This window comes from Eretmochelys imbricata, chromosome 7, assembly GCF_965152235.1.
Source record: "Eretmochelys imbricata isolate rEreImb1 chromosome 7, rEreImb1.hap1, whole genome shotgun sequence".
NCBI classification, from domain to species: domain Eukaryota; kingdom Metazoa; phylum Chordata; order Testudines; family Cheloniidae; genus Eretmochelys; species Eretmochelys imbricata.
Window position 1 is genome coordinate 56,694,204 of NC_135578.1, and position 25,558 is coordinate 56,719,761.

General features: G+C 45.4%; 1 protein-coding gene across 1 annotated transcript in view; it reads left to right on the forward strand.

Moving 5' to 3' along the window:
* The window catches only part of TLL2 (tolloid like 2), a 175,352-nt gene that overhangs the window by 46,711 nt on the left and 103,083 nt on the right, over positions 1–25,558 (forward strand). Inside the window, exon 2 of the mRNA XM_077821485.1 lies at positions 9,739–9,849. Coding sequence (XP_077677611.1) covers positions 9,739–9,849 — 111 coding nt within the window. The remainder of the gene's footprint in view (positions 1–9,738; positions 9,850–25,558) is intronic.

A 25,558-nucleotide genomic window follows, 5' to 3' on the forward strand; every position in this document is an offset into this window, starting at 1 on the left:
TAAAACTCCCTGCATGCACTGCCGGCTTGATGAAGGCTGGCAATCAGCGCACTGTCTGACAGTGAAGGGGAAAGGACGTTTTGGCCAAGGAAGCCAGGTCAAAATCCTTGCTCTTATGAAAGACACCACTGGGCATTGAACGTTCACCCAGGGCAGAGGAGTTTTTAGTTCTGAAAAGTAAGTAAGTTGCATCGACTTGGAAGAATGAAGCAGTGAGTTAACCCAGTTGCAATCTGAGCCTGTGATTAATGGGGCGAAGGATAGCTCAGTGGTTTGAACATTGGCTTGCTAAACCCAGGGTTGTGAGTTCAATCCTTGAGGGGATCTGGGGCAGAAATTGGGGATTGGCCCTGCTTTGAGCAGGGGGTTGGACTAGATGACCTCCTGAGGTCCCTTCCAACCCTGATATTCCATGATTCTGTGATTGGACATTCAGTATTCCAAACCTGACGCTTAAACCATTGAGCCACGCCACTTCACTTAGGGCTTGTCTACACAATCTGCAAGCTGGGGTGCGAATCTAGCATACAGTAGCCTGTTGCAGACTAGCAGTCCCTGTATACCTGTCTGATGCTCACTGACTGTTTGTTAGAGCACCTTGATCTAGTCCTAGCTAATGAACTGTTAGCAGGCATGTGTCAGTAGGGTGCTCCTGGACGGTTACAACACAGCAAGCTAGTGTGGACTAGATTCACACCCTGGTTTGCTGCTGTCTAATTGTTTGAAGACAAGCTCTAAACTTTGAGCTGTCATACCACAGTGTGTGGACATACCACAGTAATGTTCTTTCTTACGAAGAAGCCACAGTGCAAGTGGTCAGTCATTGGAGTCCATAGGGGGAGTTGCTTTCCTGAGTACAATATGGGCTCTCTGCATTTTCTAAACCCTTCTAGACTTGCTCACCACACCCTGGAATGGATTATGTAGTTGACCGGACTGGAGTCACAACGATTCACAAGAATCCTTCTTCCTTTTTCATGTCTGTAAAGACTAAGAGGCAGCAAGCAGCAGGAAAGTTCTGAATATTAAAAAGGCCTAGATCTTCTTTCTGCTAACCTAATGATGGCAGACAATATAATCCATGCCACTGAATAGCACCGTTCTCAGCTAAAATAACACAGCATTCAGCCAGGGGAGAGCATGTATTGTTCCTTAAAGCGGGTCATTGTATATCCTCAGATGCCTGATCGCAGCATTGGACAAATCCAGGCATGAGAGGCTCGTTCATTAACACATTGTCATCTTTCACAAAAGTGTTTTATCGAGTACCAACTGGAATGAATGCTCATTCCGGCCTGATCCTGTGGTGTTAGGATAAATAGTTTCCCAGCAGGGGGCGTTGTAGTAGGATTATGTATGGGAATTTAGAGATCTCCACATTCGGAAGTGCATGATGAGAGAGCACAGTCTATGTGGAGAAGGAATAATGCCTGAATGTAGCATTCTCTTTGCTCCCTCTCTCTATGCTTGAGCACTGAACAGCCGTGCTGCGCACCCACCACGTCCAGTCAACTCAGAGGGAGTTGAGGAAGCTCAGCGTCTGGCCTTTTTGGTTCCAAAGTACTCATTTGGTGTCCTCCTTTTTCACCAGGTTTCTTGGGCCCTTTGCTTACTTATTTTTGGGCTTTATTCTTCCTGCCTGCACAGTGATTTCTTTTTGTTTGTTTTTTTTTTAACCAGGGGAATTTTTCAGCCCACTCATCCAAAATCATTGTCCTCTTATTCCTGAGTTGGTGGCGTTTGCACAGATCATCAGCAGAAATATCAGTTGGGTGCTTTGGTTCAGTGAGTGACCAACACACTGGTGACACATGGAGGCCCTTGGCAAAGGGCTGTCTTAGTTGCTAGTTTATTTTAAAAAATGCAAGAAGATTAGCACTAGTGAAAGATAGGGACAGCCCTGAAAATTTTTGTCCTTTATGTGTCCATAGTATTAAGAGCTGTATAATGGAAGCCAATTGCTGTGCACCACACTAACTTGATTGGTCTGACATACTTATGAACAATGTTATATTATGTGCCAGTCGATGGCACTCTTTATATTGACCATGTACATACACCCACATAAGCAGGGTCCTCTTTTATATAAACCCCTGTAACACACACAGCAGGGGTAGTGTAGGCAATGGCATGGCAATCTTTGCTTGCACTGTTCTGCTCTGGGGCCACCACCTCTAGGAATGAGAGATGAGTTCAAAGTGTGTCTGTTTTTTTGCCATGTATGTGAAGTTTTGGGGGGGTTGTATTGGCGGTGCGCATGACTGATTTTTAATTGACAGGTGCACAATATAGATCAGTGTGTATGGGGGGAAATTAATGCTGAAAAGTCCACTGCAATTAAATCCTGCTCTCACTATCTCCTTTAGACCTGTTTCTGCCAAAGAAATTGCACTGGAGTGTATATCAATAATAACCACCCAGTTCTTACGGCGCTTTCGTCACTAGTTCTCAAAGTGCTTGCGTATCGTTATCCCCATGTTACAAATAGGGACACTGATATGCCCAAGGTCACACGGCAGTTCAGTGGCAGAGCCAGGAATAGATTCCAGAGCCATTGTGATCACCTGGTCCGACCTCCTGTATAACACAGACCAACCCTTGAGTCCCACTCCGGTGCTCTATCGACTAAGACGCAATGTTTTGAATGAGGAGCCCGCTGCAGCTGTGAGATGCTGAAACTCTAGAGAGGCAGCATGCTCTGGTGCACACAGAACTGCCCTGGCACTTGAGACCTGGGTTCCGTTCCTGGCTCTGTCACTGATCTTCTCTGGAACGCAGGAATGGGCAATCCCTTCTTTTCCCTGTGCCTCTGGGACCCTCTCTAACTCGGTCATGTCTATTGGGATTGTAAGTTCTTGGGGCAGGAACTGTCTCCTACTCCGTGTTGGGACAATGCTAGTGCAATAGAGCCCTGATGTCAGCTGGGGTTATACACACTTCTGTAATGCAAATTAATAAAGCCCCAGTCTCAGTTGGGGCTTCTGTGTGTTACTGAAATACGTTAACAAGACGAGAGGTAGGTGAAATAGTTGTAGCTAATGATTTGCTTGGTGGATTTAGTGCTTTCTTTCAGTTCACGAATTATGTGGAAACAGACTTTGATCTTCATCAGTTTGTTACTTTGAACCTGTATGAGTTTATTGGGTGGTTCCCAAAGCATGTCTGTCTGTGTGGCTCATAGCGTGTGTGACTGGTCACTTGAGTGACATTTAGTGTGTTTGCTCCCTGATCGAATGACCGAAACGTCTGTAAACTGCAGGAAGGAAATCTGAGGAGACAACTACACTAGAGAGCTTATAGTGGCACAGCTGCATTGCTGTAAGCTCTCTAGTGTAGCTGCTCTAAGCTGACAGCAGAGAGCTCTCCCGTCGGCTTGCTTACTTCAGCCCCCGCGAGTGGCGGTAGCTATCTGGGCAGGAGGAAGAAGCTTTCCCACCAGCAGAGTGCTGTCCACACTGGTGCTTAAGTTGGCATGAGTTATATTGCTTGGAGGTGGCTAATTCACACTCCTGAGTGACATAACTTATGTCCACTTAAGCCTGGAGTGGGTAAACTTTTTGGCCCGAGGGCCACATCGGGGTTGCGAAACTGTATGGAGGGCCCCCCGAAACAGCCTGGCCCCTGCCCCCTATCCACCCCTCCCACTTCCCACCCCCTGACTGCCCCCCTCAGAACACCCGATCCATCCAACCCCCCCACCTGCTCCTTGTCCCCTAACTGCGCCCCAGGACCCCACCCCCTATCCAAGTCCCCCTGTCCCCTGACTGCTCTGACCCCTATCCACACCCTGCCCCCTGACAGGCCCCCAGGGACTCCCACGCCTATCCAACCACCTCCCTGTCCCCTGACTGCCCCCTGGAACCGTCTGACCCTTATCCCCACCCCCTTACCATGCTGCTCAGAGCAGCAGGAGCTCACAGCTTGGCCCGAGCGGTGGGCCAGAGCACAGACGGTGCAGCGAGCTGAGGCTGCGGGGGAGGGGGGATAGCAGGGGAGGGGCTACCGTCCCCGGCTGGGAGCTCAAGGGCCAGGCCTTAGTTTGCCCACCTCTGACTTAAGCTGTCATGTAGTCATGGTCTTTAAAGAGATTCCAAGACAGTTGTGCAAGCACTTCTACTTTTGCAAATAAAACCCCTGTAACCATGAAGCTGTATTTATTATGAAGTGTCTGAATTTGACCTGTTTTTCTTTTTTTCCAGTTGTTGTTGGTTGTTTGCTTCGTTGTTTTCTTGGTTTCTTGGTTTTTTCCCATTTTTTTTTGTTTTGTTTTTTGTTGAAACTTTCAGACTTTATCAAAATGTTTCCTTTACCAAAAACCTGTTTCTAGGTAAATGAGCGATTCTGTTAATGGTTTGGGGGGGGGGAGGGGGAATGATTTTTTTTAAATATGAGGCACAATTCTTCACAAAAAAAGAAAAAAAAAATAGCTGTTGAAAATTTGTTGAGGAAAACTCATAAAAATTCCAACCTGTACTACTTAAAAAAGCAAACTTTCTCACTCAGAACAGTTGCAGAAGAAAAGACCAACAGGAAAAACAAAGGGCCAGAGAGGTATGTTCTGTTAACCAACAGGTGCTGGTTACTGATTGCAGGGGCAGAGGAAGTGGAATGACAAGCTAGAGAAGCTTCTTGTTCCGATGATGTAGCTTGGGATTGAAACTGGTTAAGAGCCATGCATGTTAGTTACTGTGAGTAAAGTACGGGATGTTAAGGAACTCACATGCTTTGGATGTGAGTGAAACTTATAGGGAAACAGCTCTGCTTTTCCCTGAATAGGAGGATTTATTTTCATCTTCCATCAGTGCAGCATCGCTATGATACTGCTCCTGAGTGCTGCGCACAATGAAGGTATGAATAAATGTGTAGAACATGTTCAGACCGAGACCTCTACCAAAAAGGAAACTGCTTGAAAAGCTGGGAAGAAAAAGCTTAACTATCTCATGTCACCTGGCTTAAATTGGCATCCACATGAATTGATTGCAGGTTAGAAGGTTTTTTTTTGAACAAAAGCTAGTATATTGTTGCAATTAATGTTGTAGTCTGTACCTGTGTGTAATTTGGAGCCTGCTCTTGGCAAAAAGTCAGTTTGAGAGATGTGGGTTAATAAGCTTCTTTTAGTCTGCTGTTTTGCTCTCTGAATTTCTTGGGAAATCTTCCTGTTAAATTTAAAGCAAGAATTTTTGGGTGCTTTTGAGATGCTTCATACAACTCGTGCTGACAGGTTTGGAACTTGTTGTAACCTCTTAGAAAAAAGGACCTGGCCTTTACTCAGGGACAGCTCCCTGCAAATGCCTGAACAAACAGAAGAGCGACTGGAAATAAATGTTGGAGCAATTCTGCTTTTGTCGCAGGCCATCTTTCAGAATCATGCACGACTTCAGAGCAAAACAAATTCCTTCGCTGGGGCTGGAGGAACTTCCTGCCTGGGGATATAGAATAACATGGAAAATAAAGAGTGGAGTGGACTGGGCTCCCCAGGAGCTCCTATAAACAAAGAATGAGGGCACTTACTGTAATTAAAAGGCAATTTCAAGTAGATAAAAGAAAATTGTTTGGGGTTTTGAAGTAGTGCAGCAGAGTAAATTGAAACAATACTATTATTGTTTATAATAATACTAAGAATAGCTAAGGAGAGGAGACCTGGAGCACAAGGAATGTCTTTTTTGTGGCATAAGAACTCCCCTGTGGAACTCTCTAATGCAGGATGTTGGACTGTTCCAAGTGATTTAGTGACACTCCAAAAAAGATGAACAATTTATATGAATCACAGTTTCTGCCAGTACAGTATCTAAGACACGTGTTGCAAAGGCTAGACATCTTGCTTTCTTCATTTGTGCTTGGTAGAGACCCCAGCTGAGAGTGAGGCTGTTTCACTGTGGTAGGTGCTGTACAAACATAGATCCTGACAGTCGTTATTGGGAGGAGCTTACAATGTAAACAGACAAGACAGAATTATTGGCGCCATTATGCAGATGAGGAATTAAGGTGCCTGGATTAAAATGACTTGCCTGAGGTCACACTAGAAGTCTGTGGTAGAGCTGGGAATTGAACCCAGGTCTCCCCAGTTCTTGTCTAGAGGTTTGGCTACAAGCCCGTCCTTCATCCACTTACTCTTTTGTGGAATAAGCTAGTTACCAGTTGGGGACAGGAAAGGCCTTAGTTAGGGATTGGGGCCCCTCCCCCAGAGATCTGACCATCTAAGTAGAATAGCTGTATTTTGTAGTTGTTGACTTTCTGTGAAGCATGCATTGTTCTTTACTGTTGGAAAGAGGAGATACCTGATGGGATGGGCCGTTGATCTGTCCCAGGATGGCAGGACTGCAAGAAGATGGATTGCTGAGCTGCATTGCGTGGATCAATCTGGGAGCACTGGGGTGTGCTGTGCTGAAAGCTCGTGTGGCCAGTGCTTTGATGATGCTGGGCTCCAGCCCTTCATCCTGAGGATGGACAGTCACTCTGTTCATAATGTCCGACTTTGTGGGCTGATCTATGTTATGAGGAGAAACTTCAAAGTTTTCTGTAAGTTCGAGCTAGCTCTGCTTGTTGGCCTTGCAAAGCTTGTTGGCCTTGCAAAGCAGCAAAACTTGCTTGACTGGCTGTGATTTGACACTGTTCTAGCTGGTTACACATTATTTATGCTGTTAGGCATTGGGTTGTATTTACTTAGTGTGTCAGCTCTTTGGGACAGAGGTTGTCTTTTTGTTCTGTGTTTGTACAGCACCTAGCACCAGGGGTCGTGGGCCATGACTGGCATTCCTAGGTACCACTGAAACACAAATAATAATGACTAGCAAATGATGTAGATGAGATTCTGTTGCTTGTGACCTGTTTGATTGAGTTTGTGGTATGTAGCTTACAAAGGAAAGGAGCAGAGGCAAAAATGGTTTTTTTTGAAACACTCACTGAAATTTTGGTTTCCTTAACTTGATTTCTCAACTAATTACACTGTCATTTTGTTTGGAGACAAAAATGTGTCCTCAGGTTTGTTTGGTTTTTTTGGTTCCTCCCCCCATCCCACACCTTGGTCTCTTCCCCTTTTTTCCATTGGAAAAAGGGCCAGGAGAGGGCCAACCCCCTGACAACTTTCATATTGAATCATTTATTCAGAAATGAAAAATTCCAGGTAAATTTTTGAATGAAACAAACAAACAAAAAAGTGTGAGAAACCTGTGGAAAATATTTACATTCCCTCTAGTGCTGGCTGAAAAATGTCTCCTTATCACAGTATTACAGTGCGTGAGGGCGGGACCTGGGACACAGGTGAAGGAACTCACACAGTGAATCTGTGGCCGAGTCAGGAAATGCTTGGCAGCTCCACAGGGTGGAGTCTGAGATGATTTTGGCCGAGGGAAGGGGGCAAACTGGGATGCTGTGTCTGGCGGTTCGTGATAACGGGGAGAGAAAGATCATCTCTTTTGGGGATAGCTTTTGGTCTCCTCAGCTTACAGGGCAGCTGGTGTAGAGGCCAACTACCACCCATAGTGCAGTTAAAGTTCCCTTTGATTAAGACGGGAGGGTTAGCTTAATGGTCTAATGACCAGCGGTCAACTTCTGTTTGCCTTACAAGTATAGTCCCATTGACATCAGTGAGAGCAGGAGTTGGTCCTAGACTCAGTGCAGTCACAGGTTCAGATCTAATCAGGGGACAACACATCCTCTTCTCCTTCTCAAGCAACTGAGCTCCACTCAGCATAGGGGGTTGGGGTGTCTCATTTGAGTCTCTAAAAGCCACAGTCCTCTCTGCTCTGTGGGACTTTCCTATAAGAAGGAGGTTTGGACAGAATGGCTTCTCCTCCCGCTGATGTGCCCTGAAAAGTTTTTGGTTGCTGCCCTCTGCCCCAGAAGTAGCTGTGTGCAAGTTTAAGGGCTTTTGGATGGAAGGGGCTATACAGATGTGAACTGCTCCTGTTTGTTAATCAAGTAAAGTCAGTCACTCATTTCTGTGTCCCGTTGCATAATTTCTGTCCTTTTGTTCCTTGGCTATTCTGATGTCTCAGGAAATTCGCTTTATTTTCAGCTGTGTGGCTTTTTTCCCTGCCAATTACATTTTAAAGGGAGATTTAAAATATAAAAATTGTATTTGGGGGGAAATCCCTTACCCAAGTTAACATCATATATTTAAAAAACTAAACTTTTTTTCTATATATCTTTTCACTCATTCTAATGTTGGGGTCCTTTTTGATTTCATGTGGTCTTGGCAACAAAGCTGGAGTGGTCAGTGAAGCATGATGTCCTCTGGGCCATAGGCACTGACTTCTCTTTTCCGTGGGTGCTCAACCCCTTGCTCTGCCCCTGGCCCCACCCCCACTCCACCCCTTCCATGAGGCCCCACCTCTTCCTACCCCTTCCCCGCCCCATTCCAACCCCTTCCCCCAAGTCCCCACCCCCTCCCTGCCCCTATTCCAACTCCTTCCCCAAATCCCTGCCCCAGCCCCACCTCTTCCCAACCTCCTCCCCTGAGTGCACCACATTCCCGCTCCTCCTCCGCCCCGCCCCGCCCCGCATCCCGAGTGTGAAAACAGCTGTTTGGCGACAGCTGGGCAGGAAGTGCTGAGAGGTAGGCGGAGGAGCACGGACATGGCGCCTGGGGAGGAGGATGTGGGGCAGGAGGGGAGGGGAGCTTGGCTTTTGGTGGGTGCAGAGCACCCACTAACTTTTCCCCATGGGTGCTCCAGTGCCTATGCTCTGGACACTAGCACAGTTTGGTTGTTTGTGTTTTCCATGCTGCAGGGAACCTTTTTCAATGATGCAAACACTTGCATTAAATTGACGGTGGTGGGGCGGGGGAGAATCAAGCCTTTCTAGTGACAGCAAGTCAAGTTCACCCCTTGTATAACTTCTTGACTTTAGTGGAATTACAGCTGGGATGAATTTGCCTCATTATTTTCTTATTTAACCTTTTGTTTTATCATTAACATACACAAACTTTCCATGCAAGTACTAACAAATCTTATTCAAAACCTGTGTTCTCTTTAAAAAAGCCGTTTGTGTTTGATCAACCTCCTCTCATTATCTGTGTGTTTCTTTCGTTGAAATTCCAAAAATGGTAACTGTACATCACAAAGTCATCTTGATTCTAATCTGGCTGTCATTTTTTCCATGGAAAGGATTTCATAGGCTTTATTTCTCCATGTCACAAACGTTGAGGGATCTGTCCTGTTTTATTATTTTTATGGCATCTGTCTTAAACTCCAGGCTTTTAACAAAATTAAAACTCTCTAGAAATTGCAAGCTGGACCCAATTACAAAACTCCCCCTACAAAACTCCACTTTACAGTATCTGGTGCAAGTTGTTAACACACAGTTCAAATCTAAATCTGAGCTGCAAACTGGCTGACATTTTCCCTTTTTAGCTGAAATGCCGGTTAATTGCCCCAGTTGTAGAGTGAGATGCGGATAAAGGGCGAATTGTACCACTTAAGCCCCTGGTTTGGAGCCAGCAATAAAACAAAGGAGGGCATGAGGAATCCTAGCTATTCAATTCCTTTGACTCCATTCTGGTTATTCAGCAAAAGTGGCTTAATTTAAACATTGTATCTGGCCTCCATTAGTCTGACGGTTCCAGCCTCATTTGAAAAGCTAGTGTCATTTATGACCTTTTCCCAGTCCCTACCATCTTTCAGTCCGCAGGGGTAATTCTGGTTGCAATGTGGACCATATACAGTCCTTTATAGGACTGACAATTGTCTTCCAAAACAGAGTTGAACTAACTGTAATTTATTTTGCCTTTGTCTCCAGCTGCCTTCTGGGGAGATATTGCTTTAGATGAAGAAGACTTGAAGCTGTTTCAGATAGACAGAACTATTGATTTAACAAAGCATTTGAATGAGAATACAAGACACACTACAGGTAAGTGCAGTTAATATGAGAGACAATGCCTTATTTACATAGGCTTTATTGCAAGAGTAGATCTGAAGAAGCAGCCCCTCAATCTCATTTGCTAAGGATGGGCATGATCCTGCAGCCGTTGAAATGCATGGGCAGTTTTGCTGCTTATTCCAATCAGAGGAGGATTGGACTCTGCACCATTATGAAAGCTCAGTCAAGAAAGACTGAGCTCAGCTTTTGCACTTAAACCGAGATTCAGCTTCTTTGTCATGTATGAAAACTAGAATATCCTCCCCAAATTTACAGCCCTTACTTGTTGAGTATAGAATTAATATTCCACAACACTTACAAGTAGATCTGTTAATTAGTTTGAACTCAGTCATTTATAAAAATGGATAGTTTGAGATTTAGCCCTCACTGTCACTTTTTTGTCCTCATCAATCTTAATCGGATAATGTAGCTTCTTCACACTTTCTGTATAGTTAAATCATTGAAGTCTCGTGTGCAGAGGCTCCCTCGAAGTTTGGTTGTAATTCAATTCAGTTAACAATTGATGTTGATGTTTAACGCCAGTGCTCCTGGGTGGGTTGTCAGCAATGGGGATCGAACCTAAGACCTCTGGATCCTAATACATGAGCCTCCATTGCCTGAGCTAAAAATCCCTGCTCACTTAGCTAACTTTGTAGCAGCTTGTAACCTTTAGGCAGCCTAGCCAGCACTAAAGGGGGAGAGATTGCCACACCGAGTGGTCATGGCTTATATTATGATTTTCTATAAGACAACAGACAGGGCCACATGACTTGAATAGCTTACATGGGTCAGAATGAGCTCAACCAGTCATCACTACAGCTAATGCGTATGTCACGATACTGCTGGCAGGAATGAGTGAGCGGCATGAGACTGGACTCATGTCAAGAATTCTCATTGGTAGGTGTCTTGACCCCAACTCTCATTGGTCCTTACAGGTTCTGTGGCCGTATGCTGGCTTGGGCGTCTGTGCTCAGAAGGTTCCGTGAAGGGCATGGGGGAGAAATCCTTGAGCTCAGAGACTTGGGAAAAGGGTTCCCCAATTTCTATACCCCAGTCTCCTAAACACAATTCTTCTCCTCATCAGGCCTGTGCACATTCCTGCTTTCCTCACATCCCCTTCTCCTGATGATGCTTCCCCCTCCACATTTCTTAATTTGCCATTTCTGCGGTGTGCGTGTCTCAATGCGGCAGTTCCCCCAGCAAACCCTGCAGGAAGGCTGAAGTTGGACCGTCTCATGCAGCTGATGATCAGTTCCAGACCCATCTCTCTCCTTGCATGGCCCTTATCGCTGTAGGCGCCTGCTTTTCTAAAACGGGGGCACCTCGGCACTCCAGCACAAGCAGGGCTGTTTTCAGTCCTTACTGCTTGTGGGGAGCTCCGTGCTATTGTGAGAGAAAGGTCACTCCTGGGGGAATTCTGCAGACAATATTTTAAAACTCTGCCAATTTTATTTGTCAAAATAATACTATATAATCATGCCAGTTTCAATTATTTTGGTAATTTATTAAAAAATACTGGTCAGCGAGTATGTCTGTAACAACACAGACACACACACACAAATTCTCCCAGGAGTAGAGAGTTAAAGAAACCCCTACGACAATCCAGTTCCTCCTTCTCTGCCCCCTTCTTCTCTCTCCCCCGCCCCTCGAGCCCAGCCAAGGCAGGGGCAGACACTCACCCTTCTTCCCCCTAGAGCCCAGCTTGGGGGGGGGGGTTCAGACACTCCCCTCCCCCCAGAGCCCAGCCATGGGGCCCCCTCAGCTCAGACACTCACACCCCCTACCCCTCAGAGCCAAGCTGTGCCCCCCCCAGCCCACTCACACCCATTCCCCCCACAGCCCAAGAGTACTGAGTGGAGGAGGCAGAACATGCCTACCCTCCCCTCCTCACACACTGCTGCCACCAACATACCTAGTTAGACTGTTAGGCAGGCACTTTGTACTGCAGCATAGCAGGAATAGCATCCATTTTGTCAATTTCTCCCAGTTAGTGTCCCTATCCTGGTTCTCCTTATTACTTAACACATTAATCGTAGGTTACGGATTGGTAGAGGAGCATTCCTGCTGTGAGGCATGACTGGAGTGAACCTGGGCAGATGACAAGTAGATTTTAGAGGAGAAGGTGCGGGCTCTGTTTGCCACAATCCTATTTTTAAGCTGCTTGGACTAGATGCTGCTAGGGTATTAGTGGAACAAAGCAGATGTGGCACTTGGCTGTGCTAGTGTCCGGTTGGGGGCTTTTCTATTGATACTGTGCTGTTTGCATTTGATTTAAAAAAAAAAGGGGGGGTGGGAAATGTGACAATAGCCACTGCAGCGAGTGGATGCTGATCCTGGCCAGGTGACATGGGTGTTGAACTTCTGTAACCCTCATCTGTCATGTGACAGGGGTACTGGTCTGTTGTGACTTCCAACTCACGTCAAGTGGCTGGGGCCTGGTAATAAAGACCAGTCTTACACCAGCGCTGCTGTGTTCCATTTGTTTATTACAAGGGGCAGGGCCAATGCACGATAGAGCACTCCAGGATTGGTGAATGGGGAGTGTGACATCACTCCATTGGTCCCACCCACCTCAACATTCATTAATCCCTGCATCCCCATTAGTGCAGATTAGTAAATCTTGTGAGTTTTCTAGTGGGTTTATTTTGTTTTGCTCCTGTGCTGAGCACATAGGAGCCTGTCTGTATCCGCCCCAGAGAGTTACAAATCTGACAGGCTGTGGGTTCTTTACAGTGGGTGAAGGTGCTGATTCTTTGTATTTTGGGCTTGCTCCTCCCTTGAGGGAATTGAAAGAGGGTGGTCCACTTGAGGAGGGTGAATGACTGTGAACTGGTGAGGGGGACTCTATTGGGGGAGAGTCCGGTTCTGGGCTTTTTCTTTCTAGTGGGAAGAATGTGACCTCTGTGCAGAAACAGCCCAAGATGTTTTATGAATGGGGCCCCTTGGATTATAACATTTCCAAGTTTCCTAAAACTGCTAATCGGATTAGTTGTCTCGAGGAGGAAGTACTTAATACATATATACAGACACCCGGCCTCTTCATATCAGAGAGCTGCAGCCCTGAACAAGCTACCAGGCCCTGCATTCTGCTGTCCCTGGAGTTCCTTCTCCCAGAAGATGTTTTTTGGCTGGGGGGAAAAATGTGCAATTGGTGATTGTTGGGCATGTTTTATTTTCCTCTGCCCCGCTGTCAGGTGGTTGATGGGGACTGCAGTTTCCAAGTTCCTATCGATAGTGAAGTAGCTCTTTAATTAAAACACGATCAGCTTTCTGATTATAGAGCCTCATAACAGTCATGTATCAGCTCTGCCTGACATGGATTGCAAGCCAGCCTGTGTCCACCACTCTTGAAGATTTACCATTCTAACCCCACCCCTTTAGATTCCAGAACAGAATGCTGCTGCCTGTCTTGTGTGTGTCAAGAGACACAGCCATATCACCCTCCACTGGGAAGGAAGGGTGGCCTAGTGCAGTGGTTTTCAGCTTGTGGGCTGCTTGCAGCCCACTCAGCACACAGTGTGGCCCATGTGACGTCCTCAGGGCCGTGCAGGTAGTATATCTATTGTGTGCATGCAGCCCACATAACACACGCAGCTGTATAGGTGGCCCACAACGGTTGAGAACCACTGGCCTAGTGCATGTGGCACTAGACTGGCCCCTCAGGCCACCAGCTTCCTGCACAACCATAAGCAAGTCACGTAATCTGTCCTGTGCCTGCATCCCCCATTTGCAGCATTGCCAGCCCCATGCATTCATAAGTCATGAGCCACAACTCCAAAAATGATGAGACTACCTTAAAAAACCATGAGATATCGTGACAGGGTTGGAGAGACCCCCCTCCAGTGCGGGGCGAGTGCGCCCCATGTCCCTTAGGGTGTAGGGGTGGGGCATATGTAACCTGCATCTATGCCTCCGTAGCCAGAGTCAATATACTCAATCCTCTTAGTAGGGCAATGAGGCCTAATGGCCAAAGTCAATAGATTTGCCCCCGTTGGCAGCACAGTAAGACCTAGCGGCCAGAATCCATAGATTCACCCCTCTTAGCAGGGCAGTAAGGCTGAGTGGCCCAAGTAAATGTATTTGCCCATGTTAGCAGGGCAGTAAGGCCAAGTGGCCAAAGTCAATAGATTTGCCCCAGTCCATAGGGCAGTAAGGCCCAGTGGCCTCAGTTGGGGAAAGGGGCCAGCATGCACAAAAAGGGTGGGTGGTGGTGGCCTGGCTAGGGGGGCCTGGGCCCTCCGTCTCCACCAGGCTCCAGCCCAGGGCTCTGGTAGTGGCAGGAGTGTGCGCCAGTAAGTCAACAGGGGTTCCGACCAAAACACGCTGACTCAAAATTCCAGTTCACCACCTGGGCCACTATCTAATTCCCCTGGGCTGCTTCCTACCATGGTTCCCACTGGATGTCTGCTATCTCCAGGCTCCCTGGTCTGCACTGTCCCTGGCGACTCTGGACTCTGTGGAGCCTCCGTGGGTACCCTGACACCTGCCTGGGTTGCGGCGTCTCTGGTTCCCATGGTCTCGGTCTTTGGCTGATCCTTGGCTGGAGCCTGCAGCTTGATTCCTTCCTCTCCGGTGGTCAGCCCCAATGGAGCTGAGCTGCTCCCTTTTACGCTAGTGCATTTGGAGCACGCTCAGTAGAGTTGAGGGGATGTGGCTTCCTCAGCCCAGAATGTAGGGTTAACCCTTCCCTGTCACTGATGTTAATAAAATGATAGTTTAGATTTATTTTGTCATCTGGTTTCTGAGTGAACACCCTTAGGGTGTTCTTGGGTCACTAATTGTGAGTTTTTCTCAGCAACCGCGAGAGTTAGGAGGTTACTTCTTAAGAATGAAATCTGAGATTCTCTTGCAATCTCTTGACTCTAGCAGCTGGACTTTAAGAAATAAACCAAATATCATGAGGCTTATGGTAAAATCCTGAGAGCTGGCAACACCACATCTGTAAAAGGAGGATAATGGTTCCCTACTTCTCTGGGATGTTGAGGGTAAAATCCATTAGGGAGAAGGCATTTTTGTACTCCAGTGAATGGCTCAGAATACAGTACAGTTCAGTGTTCCCATCTCTTAGTTTGAACAGCCTCCATTGTCTGTCAATACTGTGTCACTCTCCTCTTTTTCATTCTCTATTCATCTAGCACTGGCTTTACACAAACTGCCTACTTTTGGTTCAAGAGCATTCTCCTCTGCAGCTGCCATCTTACATCTTCCAACTCTCTCCTCCACTTCTGATTTCCACTTAGAACTTCTCTCTTCTTGTCTGAATTTCTCTGTCATGACTGAACCCTTTAACGTAATCAGTCTTTAATTTAACACAGTGACTTGGCACAGTCCTGTAATTTATACCATATACCATCTGCTGCCCTGGATTACTTAAATCCTTTTGGGATATAGGGCCTTATCTGGCAACCTTAACTCACCGACATAGTCTTGTTTGTTTCAACAGAGCTACCTTTGTGAGGATTACTCACATGAGTAAGAGTTGTAGGTCTGAGCCCACAGCTTTGTATAGTTTCACACAAGCTAAGTATTGTGTTCTTTTATTTATTAGTAAAAGTCAGACTTTCCAAACACCGCTGAGAAGGACGGCAGAAGCAAGGTGCCTGCTTCAAGCTAAACATCTTAGCCGTGCATTTTGCCACAAACATTTTTAGGTATCTACACGCTGACTTCTATCAGCCCAGCTTAAGTGTTTTAGAATGCAGAGCCTTGAGAATATTTGCCAACAGCAGAGATTAATTCTGTATCAGAGTGATGAAATACTTTCTTGTAATAGGAATATCATGATCGGAAACCACCAATTAATTAGTTGATATCTTATCCAACCCATGGAGACCGTTGCAGACTTCACTCCAACATCTGTTCCAAAGTGCTTTGTTTGGTCAAATCTTAAATGGCTCCTGTAGTGGGACTGTCGTATTCCAGTCTGCTGCATTTCACCATAAGATATTTTTCTTACCATTCAACCTCAGTTCTCTTGTTTTTTTGCATTGTGTGCATCTATTCTGAAGTGTGACTGTAAATTGCTATTTTGGAGTTGTGTGTTTATTCTGGCTGTGACTGCAGATCAAATCTGATCTATTTACATATGAAAATATTTTTTTCACCTCACTGCCATCTTGGAAACCTCATGTGGGCTTGCTGGGTACTTATTGTTGTCTACAGCTGAATTATTACTAATGGTCCTGCAGGCCTCTGTGTCGCCTGTCCAAGCCCATTGCCCTCAGTGAATTTTCACAGGTGTAACTGGCTAGAACTTAGTAGTGTCTTCTGTTAAGGGTGAGCAAGAAGGATCCAGCTCCTTTCAGGTTGCCAACTTTCTACTCGCACAAAACCCTTACCCTGCCCCCTGCCCCACCCCTCCTCTGAGGCCCCCCCCGCTCACTTAATCACCCCCTCCCTCTGTCACTTGCTCTCCCCACCCTCACTCACTTGCTCATTTTCACCCAGCTGGCTCAATGGGTTGGGGTGTGGAAGGGGATGAGGGCTCCAGCTGGGATTACAGGCTCCAGGGTGGGGCCAGAAATGAGGAGTTCAGGGTGCAGGAGGGTGCTCTGGGCTGAGGCAGTGGGTTGGGATGTGGGAGGGGGTGAGGGCTTCAGCTGGGGGTGCAGGTTCTGGGGTGGGGCCAGGGATGACATGTTTGGGTTGCAGGAAGGGGCTTTAGGCTGGGGGGTGGAGCTGAGGGGTTTGGAGTACGGGAGGGGTCTACAGGCTGAGGCAAGGGGTTGGGGTGTGGGAGGGGTTAAGGGCTCTGAACTGGAGGTGCGGGTTCCTGGGTGAGGCCAGAAATGAGGGTTTCAGGGTGTGAGAGGGGACTGCAGGCAGGGGTTGGGGTGCGGGGGTGTGTGAAGGCTCCGGCTGGGGGTGCAGACTCTGGGGTGGGGCTGATGGGTTTGGGGTGCAGGAGGGTGTGCTGGGCTGGGATCAAGGGGTTCAGTGGCCGAGAGGGGAATAAGGGCTGGAGCAGGGGGTTGGCGCATGAGAAGGGGTTTGGGGTGCAGGCTCTGGGGCGTACTTCCTCAAGCAGTTCCCGGAAGCAACGGCATGTCCCCGCTCCGGCTCCTAAGTGGGCAGGCGGCTCTGTGGGCTGCCTCATCTGCAGGCCAATGGGAGCTGCTGAGCTGGTGCTTCGGGCAGGGGCAGCGTGTGGAGCCCCCAGCTGCCCCTACGTGTAGGAGCTGGAGGGGGGACAATCCACTGCTTCTAGGAGCTGCGTAGAGCCATGGCAGGCAGGGAGCCTGCCTTAGCCACACTCCGCTGCTGACGAGACTTTAAACCGCGCTGGCCGGAGCCACCAGGGTCCCTTTTTGACCAGGTGTTCCGGTCGAAAACCGGACACCTGGCAACCTTAAGCTCCTTCTCCTAAAGTGGAATTGGGTCTGCAGGGGACATAGAGATTAAAAAAAAGCAGTAATAACTAATTCAGTCTAAAGTGGGTGTATCTGACTGTGAAAACGCACCAGAAACAGATCTGTTGAGTAGGTTGGTGCCATTTTTACATCCCAGTCCTGCTGCAGGATGCTAGCTCCTGTTGTAAAACTAAATAAATAAGATTAGTTCTGGAAGCCCTCTGCTTTAGGAAATTCTCCCAGCTCTTTAATCAATTTGGTTGTCCTTATACGAACCCTTAGCATTTGTTGGCATCTTCCTTGAACTGAAGTGTCCAGAAGTGGGCCAAGTTCAAGGTGCAGTTTTGACTGTGCTCTATAGAGAGGCACTGTTGCTTTCTTTTTCCGTAGGGTGATGCCTCTTTATTTGCATTTAATGTGCTCTGGTGGGGTTTGCCACACTGTTGTCTCAGAACAGAGTTTTTGTCAGGCAGCAACTTCCCAGACACTGACAGGCAAGTGGTGTGTGTGTCTATATGTGCTGAGTGCAATGCAGGGACAGGAGCCTAGAATATAGATCATTAAGCCCAGTTGGTGCATAGGACAGTTAGAGCTCAGGAGAACAATGTCAAAAGATGTGAGCTAGGCTTGTTTGGGTTCCCTTGTCATCGCTACAAATAAAGGTGTGTGAACTCCAGGTGAAATCCTGGGGAAGAGGAGGCAGTTTTTAGTTTTCACACAAGTTAGAAGGTTCTAGTGAAGATAAGGACTTTGCATGTACAGCTCCTAGCACAATGGAACCTCTTAGGTGCTACTGTAATGCAAATTATTACAATTAATAAGTGACTAAAATGCTTTAACGAATGGGACTTTCTCCCCTTTGTGTTTAGTTGATTTAAGGGACTGCAGCTCTGTAATGTGATGAAGGCCCTCTATACAAGCTAAATCTGAAGGACCCTTGATTCTATGGTACACAGGTGTAGCAGATTGGAAATCCTGCTGAGAGTCTGTAAGACAGGTCATCCATCACATTGTTGAGTCATGCCTTTGCTTTCTCTAACAACTCTCATTATACCTTTGACCATATATATTTGAGTAAGGTTTGATGTGTGTCAGCAGGTGGGAGATGGTAGTTTTCTAGCTCTTTTTTTTAGTGTGCGGACAAATGTTCTGTGTTGGGAAGACATGCTTCTTGGAGCCTCCGCTCCCACAGTCATATAATTACATGAAAATCTGAACTTTCATTTAAAAAAAGTAATTTTGCAGTCTTCAGGGTTGCAGAGAAAAGCTTGAAAATGTGACCAAGTGCACCCTCAAGCATCAAATATCAAAAGGCACATAAAAAGAACCCCAGACTTTTTTTTTAAAAAAAAGCCCTCATGATTTTTAAACTAATCTAATGATTTTTTTGGGGGGCGGGGGCGGGGGGGAAGGGGCTGAGTCATAATTTTTGAATGCTTAGGGTTGGCAATTCTCTTAGCTAATATGATTGCTAGCAAGCACAATGGCTTATTGTAATGTGGACCAGACCTTTGTGAGCAATTTGCCTAGATTTATGTGGGGTCAAATTCTGAAGCCCTGTTTTATGCAGTAAAAACTCCCATCATCCTTTGAGTTTTGCCTGAATCAGGATCTGGCCCCATAAAGTTTAATATACACTTATGCAAATCAGATATCCAGATAATTCTGTCAGGTGACTTTAAATTCAAGCCAAATAGAGGAATCCTACTCTGCTCACTCTTACTAACTTCCATAAAAGTTTTGTCAAAGAACTTCAAATATTTTTTAAAGGTTTTCATGGATTTTTTTTTAAAGAAATCATTAAAACATTTATTTTTATACTAAATGTTTATTTTTAAAGAAAACCTGAGCCAGAGTCTTACAGATGCTCCTGTGCTGTTAGAAACCCAAGTACCCCGCATGGTGGTGGGAGGGAACCAGAAACTGTATAAACGGGAAGTGAAACTGACTAGAGTCTCTTCTCTGTCCAATCTGAGTGAAGGATGGAAAATAAAACAGCAGAAATGGTGAAATGTAACTTAGATTTTTAAATGCCTTTGTTTGAATCATCTAAGGTGTTAGCCACACAGGATGAACTATTTGTTTTTCTTTATCTTTTAAAGAATGTGTCCATTTAAATGTCTTATTCATTTTTTGGTTAATTTCCAAAGGCTTCCTTTAAATTCTCCAAAAGAGCTCAGGCAGTTGGGGTCTCTTAAATATAGAGGAGCTGCTTCTACAAAGATTGGGACCATTTTTTGTGATTTCTGGGAGAGGATAAAGCTCAGATAGAAAAAAACACTTCCATGATTGAGGGAAAGAGAGAGAGGCTCTCTCCCACATTCCGGCTTTGGTTCTGAGGGCTCAGAAGATGCAGGAATCTGGCTGCTCTGGTTGAAGCCAGATTTTGAGGGGCTTAATGCAGAGGTGGCAATTCTACGGCCTGCTGAAGCCAAGAATGCTTTTCAAGAACATTTTAAATGGGGTTTCTCTGATATCGAGGGGGTTTTAGATTCCTAGCCTGTGAACCTTGACAAAGCCTGTAAGACTTGCACAAAGCAATGGGAGTGTCCTAGTGTTAATAAGCCTGCAAATAACGAGTAAGACTAATTTCTGGTGTAACTCGCAGTTGAAGTCAGTGCAGTTGTACTAGGGATGCATTTGCTCCATAGGTTTATCTACATTGATTATTAAGCTCTTTGGGGAAGGGAACTTTTGTTTCTGTCTGTATAGCACCTAGCACAATACAAATAATTAATAATAATATTGAAATAAGAAAAAATTCAAAGTGCAGAACTTCACTTACCAGTTGGGAAGGGGGTGTTGCCAACTGCTGAAGGCAGCTGAGGCATAAAATTAATTAGACATCTTAAGATCCAATTATCTATAGCACCTATTCAGAATTCGCTAGAGAGATAGGGACCTGTTTTACATATTTACGGTAGATCCCTTCCAGCCTTATCATACTTTCGTTCTAGTCTATGCTGTGGATAGAACTTTGTTGACTATAAGCCATGCTTGGATACAGTTAACTAGCACAATAACAACTTTCCCCATTTAGCACATCCACCCATCAGTGGAACAACCATCTTGGCCTGTCTGAACCTACTAGGAAAATACAATACATTGCATGAGGGAGATGTATTATGGTAATACATTAGTCTGTGTATATGCAAAGCTGCCTGTTGAAGTAAGGCTATGTATTAGTCTAGAAGATGCAAACAATAAACAGGCACTCACGCAAGCTCTGAAGTGCGTGTACATTTGAACGTACTGATGAATCTCACGCCCACCACGTACACATTTCAAGCTGGTAGCATTGTGTTTTGAGTTCTGTTTTAGTTCTGCAACAAACCACATTGAATTCCATTCATCAAAGCTTTAATCTTCTGAATACTTTTTTTCCTTGTCCTTCCATCCACAAAAATAAACCCTGATATTTATCCAGAAAAATTATGACTAGTTTTTGGTACCGATTTTCAGCTGTTTTTGTTGTTGTAATAAACACGAATAAATTCCTGGGAAAAGTTAAATAAAATAAAAACTGAAAACGAAGGGCCCTGACTATAATTATAACCTGGTTATAGCCTTGAAGTTGGGTTATAGCTAGGGTAACCGCATAGCAAGTGTGAAAAATCCGGACACTTTTTTTTTTCGGGCGCTGGGGGATAGTTGCGTATATAAGGCAAAGCCCCTAATATTGGGACATCTGGTCACCCTAGTTACAGCCCCTCTCGCTGGCAGGGTCAAAACACTTAAGGAATCATGGATTGGATATATTGTGTGTAAGGCTGAGAGTCCATCACAGAGGTCACGGATTCCATGATTTTACATGATCTCTGTGACTTTAGCTTTGAGTGGTTGGGCTCTAGGGCTTCTGGGATCTATTGTCTATTGCCCGTGTCCTGTCCCTGACTTTCAATAAAAATACCCATGACAAAATCTTAGTCTTAATTGTATGTAGACACACTTTGTGTATGGTGTCACTAGGATACAGACTCTGTGTAGATCTCTGTTTGACGAGTGATGGGTATAGCTGGGTGCATCTCTGAAACGTCTGTCTCTGAAGAGAAAGATATATACATGATGCTTCTCTGTTCATTACTTGAAAAAGCTTTTCCTTTTAAATGTGGTTGGAGCTCTACTGTTAGAGCATGTGCCACGGCTATCTGATTATGTTACTATTTCAGTTTATGGAAGAAAAGGAGGACTTGTGGCACCTTAGAGACTAACCAATTTATTTGAGGATAAGCTTTCGTGAGCTACAGCTCACTTCATAGGATGCATACTGTGGAAAGTGTAGAAGATCTTTTTATACACACAAAGAATGAAAAAATACCTCCCCCCACCCCACTCTCCTGCTGGTAATAGCTTATCTAAAGTGATCACTCTCCTTACAACGTGTATGATAATCAAGTTGGGCTATTACCAGCAGGAGAGTGGGGTGTGGGGAGGTATTTTTTCATGCTTTGTGTGTATAAAAAGATCTTCTACACTTTCCACAGTATGCATCCTATGAAGTGAGCTGTAGCTCACGAAAGCTTATCCTCAAATAAATTGGTTAGTCTCTAAGGTGCCACAAGTACTCCTTTTCTTTTCTTTTTGCGAATACAGACTAACACGGCTGTTACTCTGAAACCCGTTTATGAAAGTTAACCGTTAAATGGTACATTAGCTAGAATACTAACAGTATGAATTTTCTTGTAAGGCATATCAGCAGAGTACAACTTATGCTCAGTAACATATTTATTCTGTAAGGCAACACTTAGTTCACAGTTGGGCTAAAGCAGCAAAATTAATGTGAGTTTTCCAGTGTTCTGCCTGCGCTAGCTCGAAGAGTCCCACTCAACAGGGCTTCCAGTGCTTGGTGTCAGAAGATATTACACAGTCGATTAGGTCTCATCTTTAGGCAATACTCCCTGATAGTGTAAGATTCCCTTTGTTCAGTGTCATCCTGGTGTTCCTAGTGGAGTCCAGAGTTCCACAAAACATGTCTGTAACACAAAAAAAGGACTTTTGGTTGCCTGAGATTCCAAAAGAAAAGGACTGATTTATGGATTTGGAGACGAGCCTGTGAAACTCAGTGGCGCTGATGGTTTCAAACCAGCCCTAAAACTCAAAGCTCGTTTTTCACACCACTCTTGTATGTACCTCTAGCCTGGAGTCTTGGTTGTAGCCATGCTTTGCTCAGGAATAGATGGAGGGGTGCGGGGACAGTGGAGCAGAAGGTGGCTTTGTGACCTCTGGTTTCTCGGCTGGCTGAGGACCAATCCAGCCTTCACAATTCAAGCTTACAGGAACGGCAGATGCAAAGTGCCTGAGTAGATGGCAATGATCATTTAGCTGCACCAAATGCTTTTCCATGACCAGTCCCAATTTTTACCTTTTTGTTTCTATTCAGTCAGGGGTTTTTCCAGAGCAGACAACATGGAATGAATTTCCCATAGTACTGTAGTTCACTAATAAAAGGAAAACTCCCTGCTCAGTAAATATTGGTAGATGACTAGCAGGCACATGAATCCCCACATCACCCACTTAGTTCTACCAAGCATGTTACTGGACCAAGGAATTCCTTTTCCTGCAAACAGAGTCCAGTGTCATTTCGACTTGTGTCCTTTCGTCACTCCTCTTAACTAAAGAGGAAAGTCACATTGTGTATCAGATTGTATTCAGGTGCCTGGACTTTTCTAGGGAACCTGGAAAGAGTATCTATACCAGTACGCAATTGATAGGAAGATCAGTGCTGCTGCCTGGCAGCTGCTACTTAAGGTCCCGTCCCCCCCCCCCCCCGGCACTAGAGTTCTTGAATTGTGAGTAAAGGTGTAGGGAGAAATGTAAGGTAAGAAAGACCTCTGCATGTGTGCATGGAATTTCATCACTCCAGAGCTCTGTATTGACAATCTCCCTCCACCTATGCACAATTGCTTTGTATTTGCCCTTGTGCATGGTGCGTGCGCCACTGATTTCTCACTGCAATCCATCCATGTAAAATCAGAGGCTTTATCCCAACAAGAAGTGGTGTCACAGTTAAAAATGTCCACCTTATTTCCAATCTGAATTGGTCTAGCTTCAACTTCCAGCCACTGGATCTTGTTAGACCTTTCTCTGCTAGTACCCAAGTAGATACTTATAGACTGTAATCAAATCACCCCTTAGCCTTCTCTTGGTTAGACTCAAGGAGTTCTGTCTATTTAGCTTATCGCTATCAGGCATATTTCCCAATCCTTTAATCATACTTGTGGCTTTTTTTCTGAACCCTCTCCTATTTATCAACATGCTTCTTGAATTGTGGGCAACAGAATTGGACATATCATTTCGGGGCACTGGGAGATTGACATTATCTTGTGCGTGTGTATGTAGGGGGCAGGGGAGGGAATGAATGTTTAATTCTCTTTACTCCTTAACCATAGTCTTGCAGTCTGTTTTATTACAGCTTTCATGGGCAATTCTAGATTTGCTCCCAGCATGAAGGTATTGTCCACATAGCATTTGAACCCTGTTGATGTTGGTTTCCTGACACTTTTCATTACAGGATCCTGTTTTCAATTGCTTATAACTTTGGCAGATTTGAACCATTGGGGCAGATATTTTCCATTCTGGCTGTCTTCCTCAGCTGAATTTATTTGTAAAGTTTCAGCTGAAGCAGTTCAGCCATTTCCGAGATTGAGATTTGTGAAAAATGTTGTTTTGCCGACATTAAAAGAAACATTCTTGCAGCCTGTTCATTGGGAAGGTCTCACGTTTTTTTAGCAAGGGCTTGATAATTTTGGCAGGGGGGTTGCCCTTGCTACTTGCCTCTGGCAACTCATAAGAAGCACCGCCCAAGTCTAGCAAAGGTATAGGTCTGAAAAAATCTGTTTTCACATGCTGAGTAAAGCCTTGTTCAAGTTTGGCAGCTAAATTCTCCAAAGATTCAGTATGAACTGAGCGTGCTCAAGCACAAGTTTGCAGGGTCCAAGCCTGACTTGCCTAGTAATTACTGCTCCTAATTGCTAGGGGACGCTGCGGTGGCTGACACTGAAATTGCGAGCGTGGAGATGGTCTCTCAGGTTATCTCAATGCCCCCTTGCTCGCACTCAGGCAGCAGGTAGGAGAAGGAAACAACTGGAATGTAGAGGGCTGAAAACTGAAGGGAAAGGGTGTGGGAGCAGCAGGGTCTATAATGACTAGAAAATGCTCCCTTCCTCCGAGCCTGGAATGGAGCCGAAGTGTTCTGAGTCTCTCAATTCCTCTGCTGTCGGTAGGTGGTTGTGAAACCCACTCCAAAGTGTGCGTCATCCCGCTCTAGTGCCTAGTCCACGCAGATAGCCACCTCCTCCTTCTACCAGTTACTCAGCTCTGGTAGTAGAAGACCGTGCTTTGGTCTAAAGCAGTGGTTCTCAACCTATTTATCGTTGTGTTTATCAATGTTATGCGGGCCAATCCAGTACTGTGTGTATGGCCCTGAGGATGTCACATGGGCTGCGGGCCACAGGTTGAGAGCCACTGGTCTAAAGGTTGCACCCCTACAGTTGTCCCAAGTATGGGGTCAATATGGTTCTATATAATATAATTTGGTTTTTTTTTAAGGTTTCTTTTCCCAAATCTTGCCTCAGAAAAACCCCAACTACATTAAAAGAATATTAAGGTTTCAAGGTCAAGCACTCCAATGTTAGGCAATGCCAGAATTCAGGTTACCTTTGCAACCTTATTTTGGCCCCCATGTGCTTATGCGTCATAATAATCTCTATTTACATGATCACACTTTATTTTCCCATGGGATCTGTGTCATTCAGTGAATCATAGAATCACAGAACCATAGGATTTAGAAGGGACCGCAAGGGTTATCTAGTCTAGATGCGGGATTTGTTGTGTCTAAACCATCCAAGTCAGATGGCTACCCAGCCTCCTTTTGAAAACCTCCAGTGAAGGAGCTTCCACGTCTTCCCTAGACAGTCTGTTCCACTGGCCTACTGTTCTGACAGTTAGGAAGTTTTTTCCTGAGTCAATGGATGGTTATTGATTGAAATGGATGAAAATAAATATGAATATGTGTACCACACAGCCTGCACTGAATGTAAAATTATTCATTTCCTTCTGTATATTTGTCACTCTCTCTAGCGTATAAGTGGCTCACCACATGCTGAGGTAGAGGAATTAAGACCATAATTGTCAGAAGTGTCCATTAAGGTTGGGTGCCAAACTTGAGACATCTAGGGCCTGATTGTTTGTTAGTTGTACTTGTGAGTGTTCGGCACTGCTGTAGATCAGAGGCCAGATACCTCATGGTGGGCACCCTGAAAATAAGGAGCTCATAATTAGTGGTCAACGTGAACATTTTGGTGTAAGTGACTTGGTGGCAGAAGTGGGGGTAGAATTCAATTCTCCCTGGT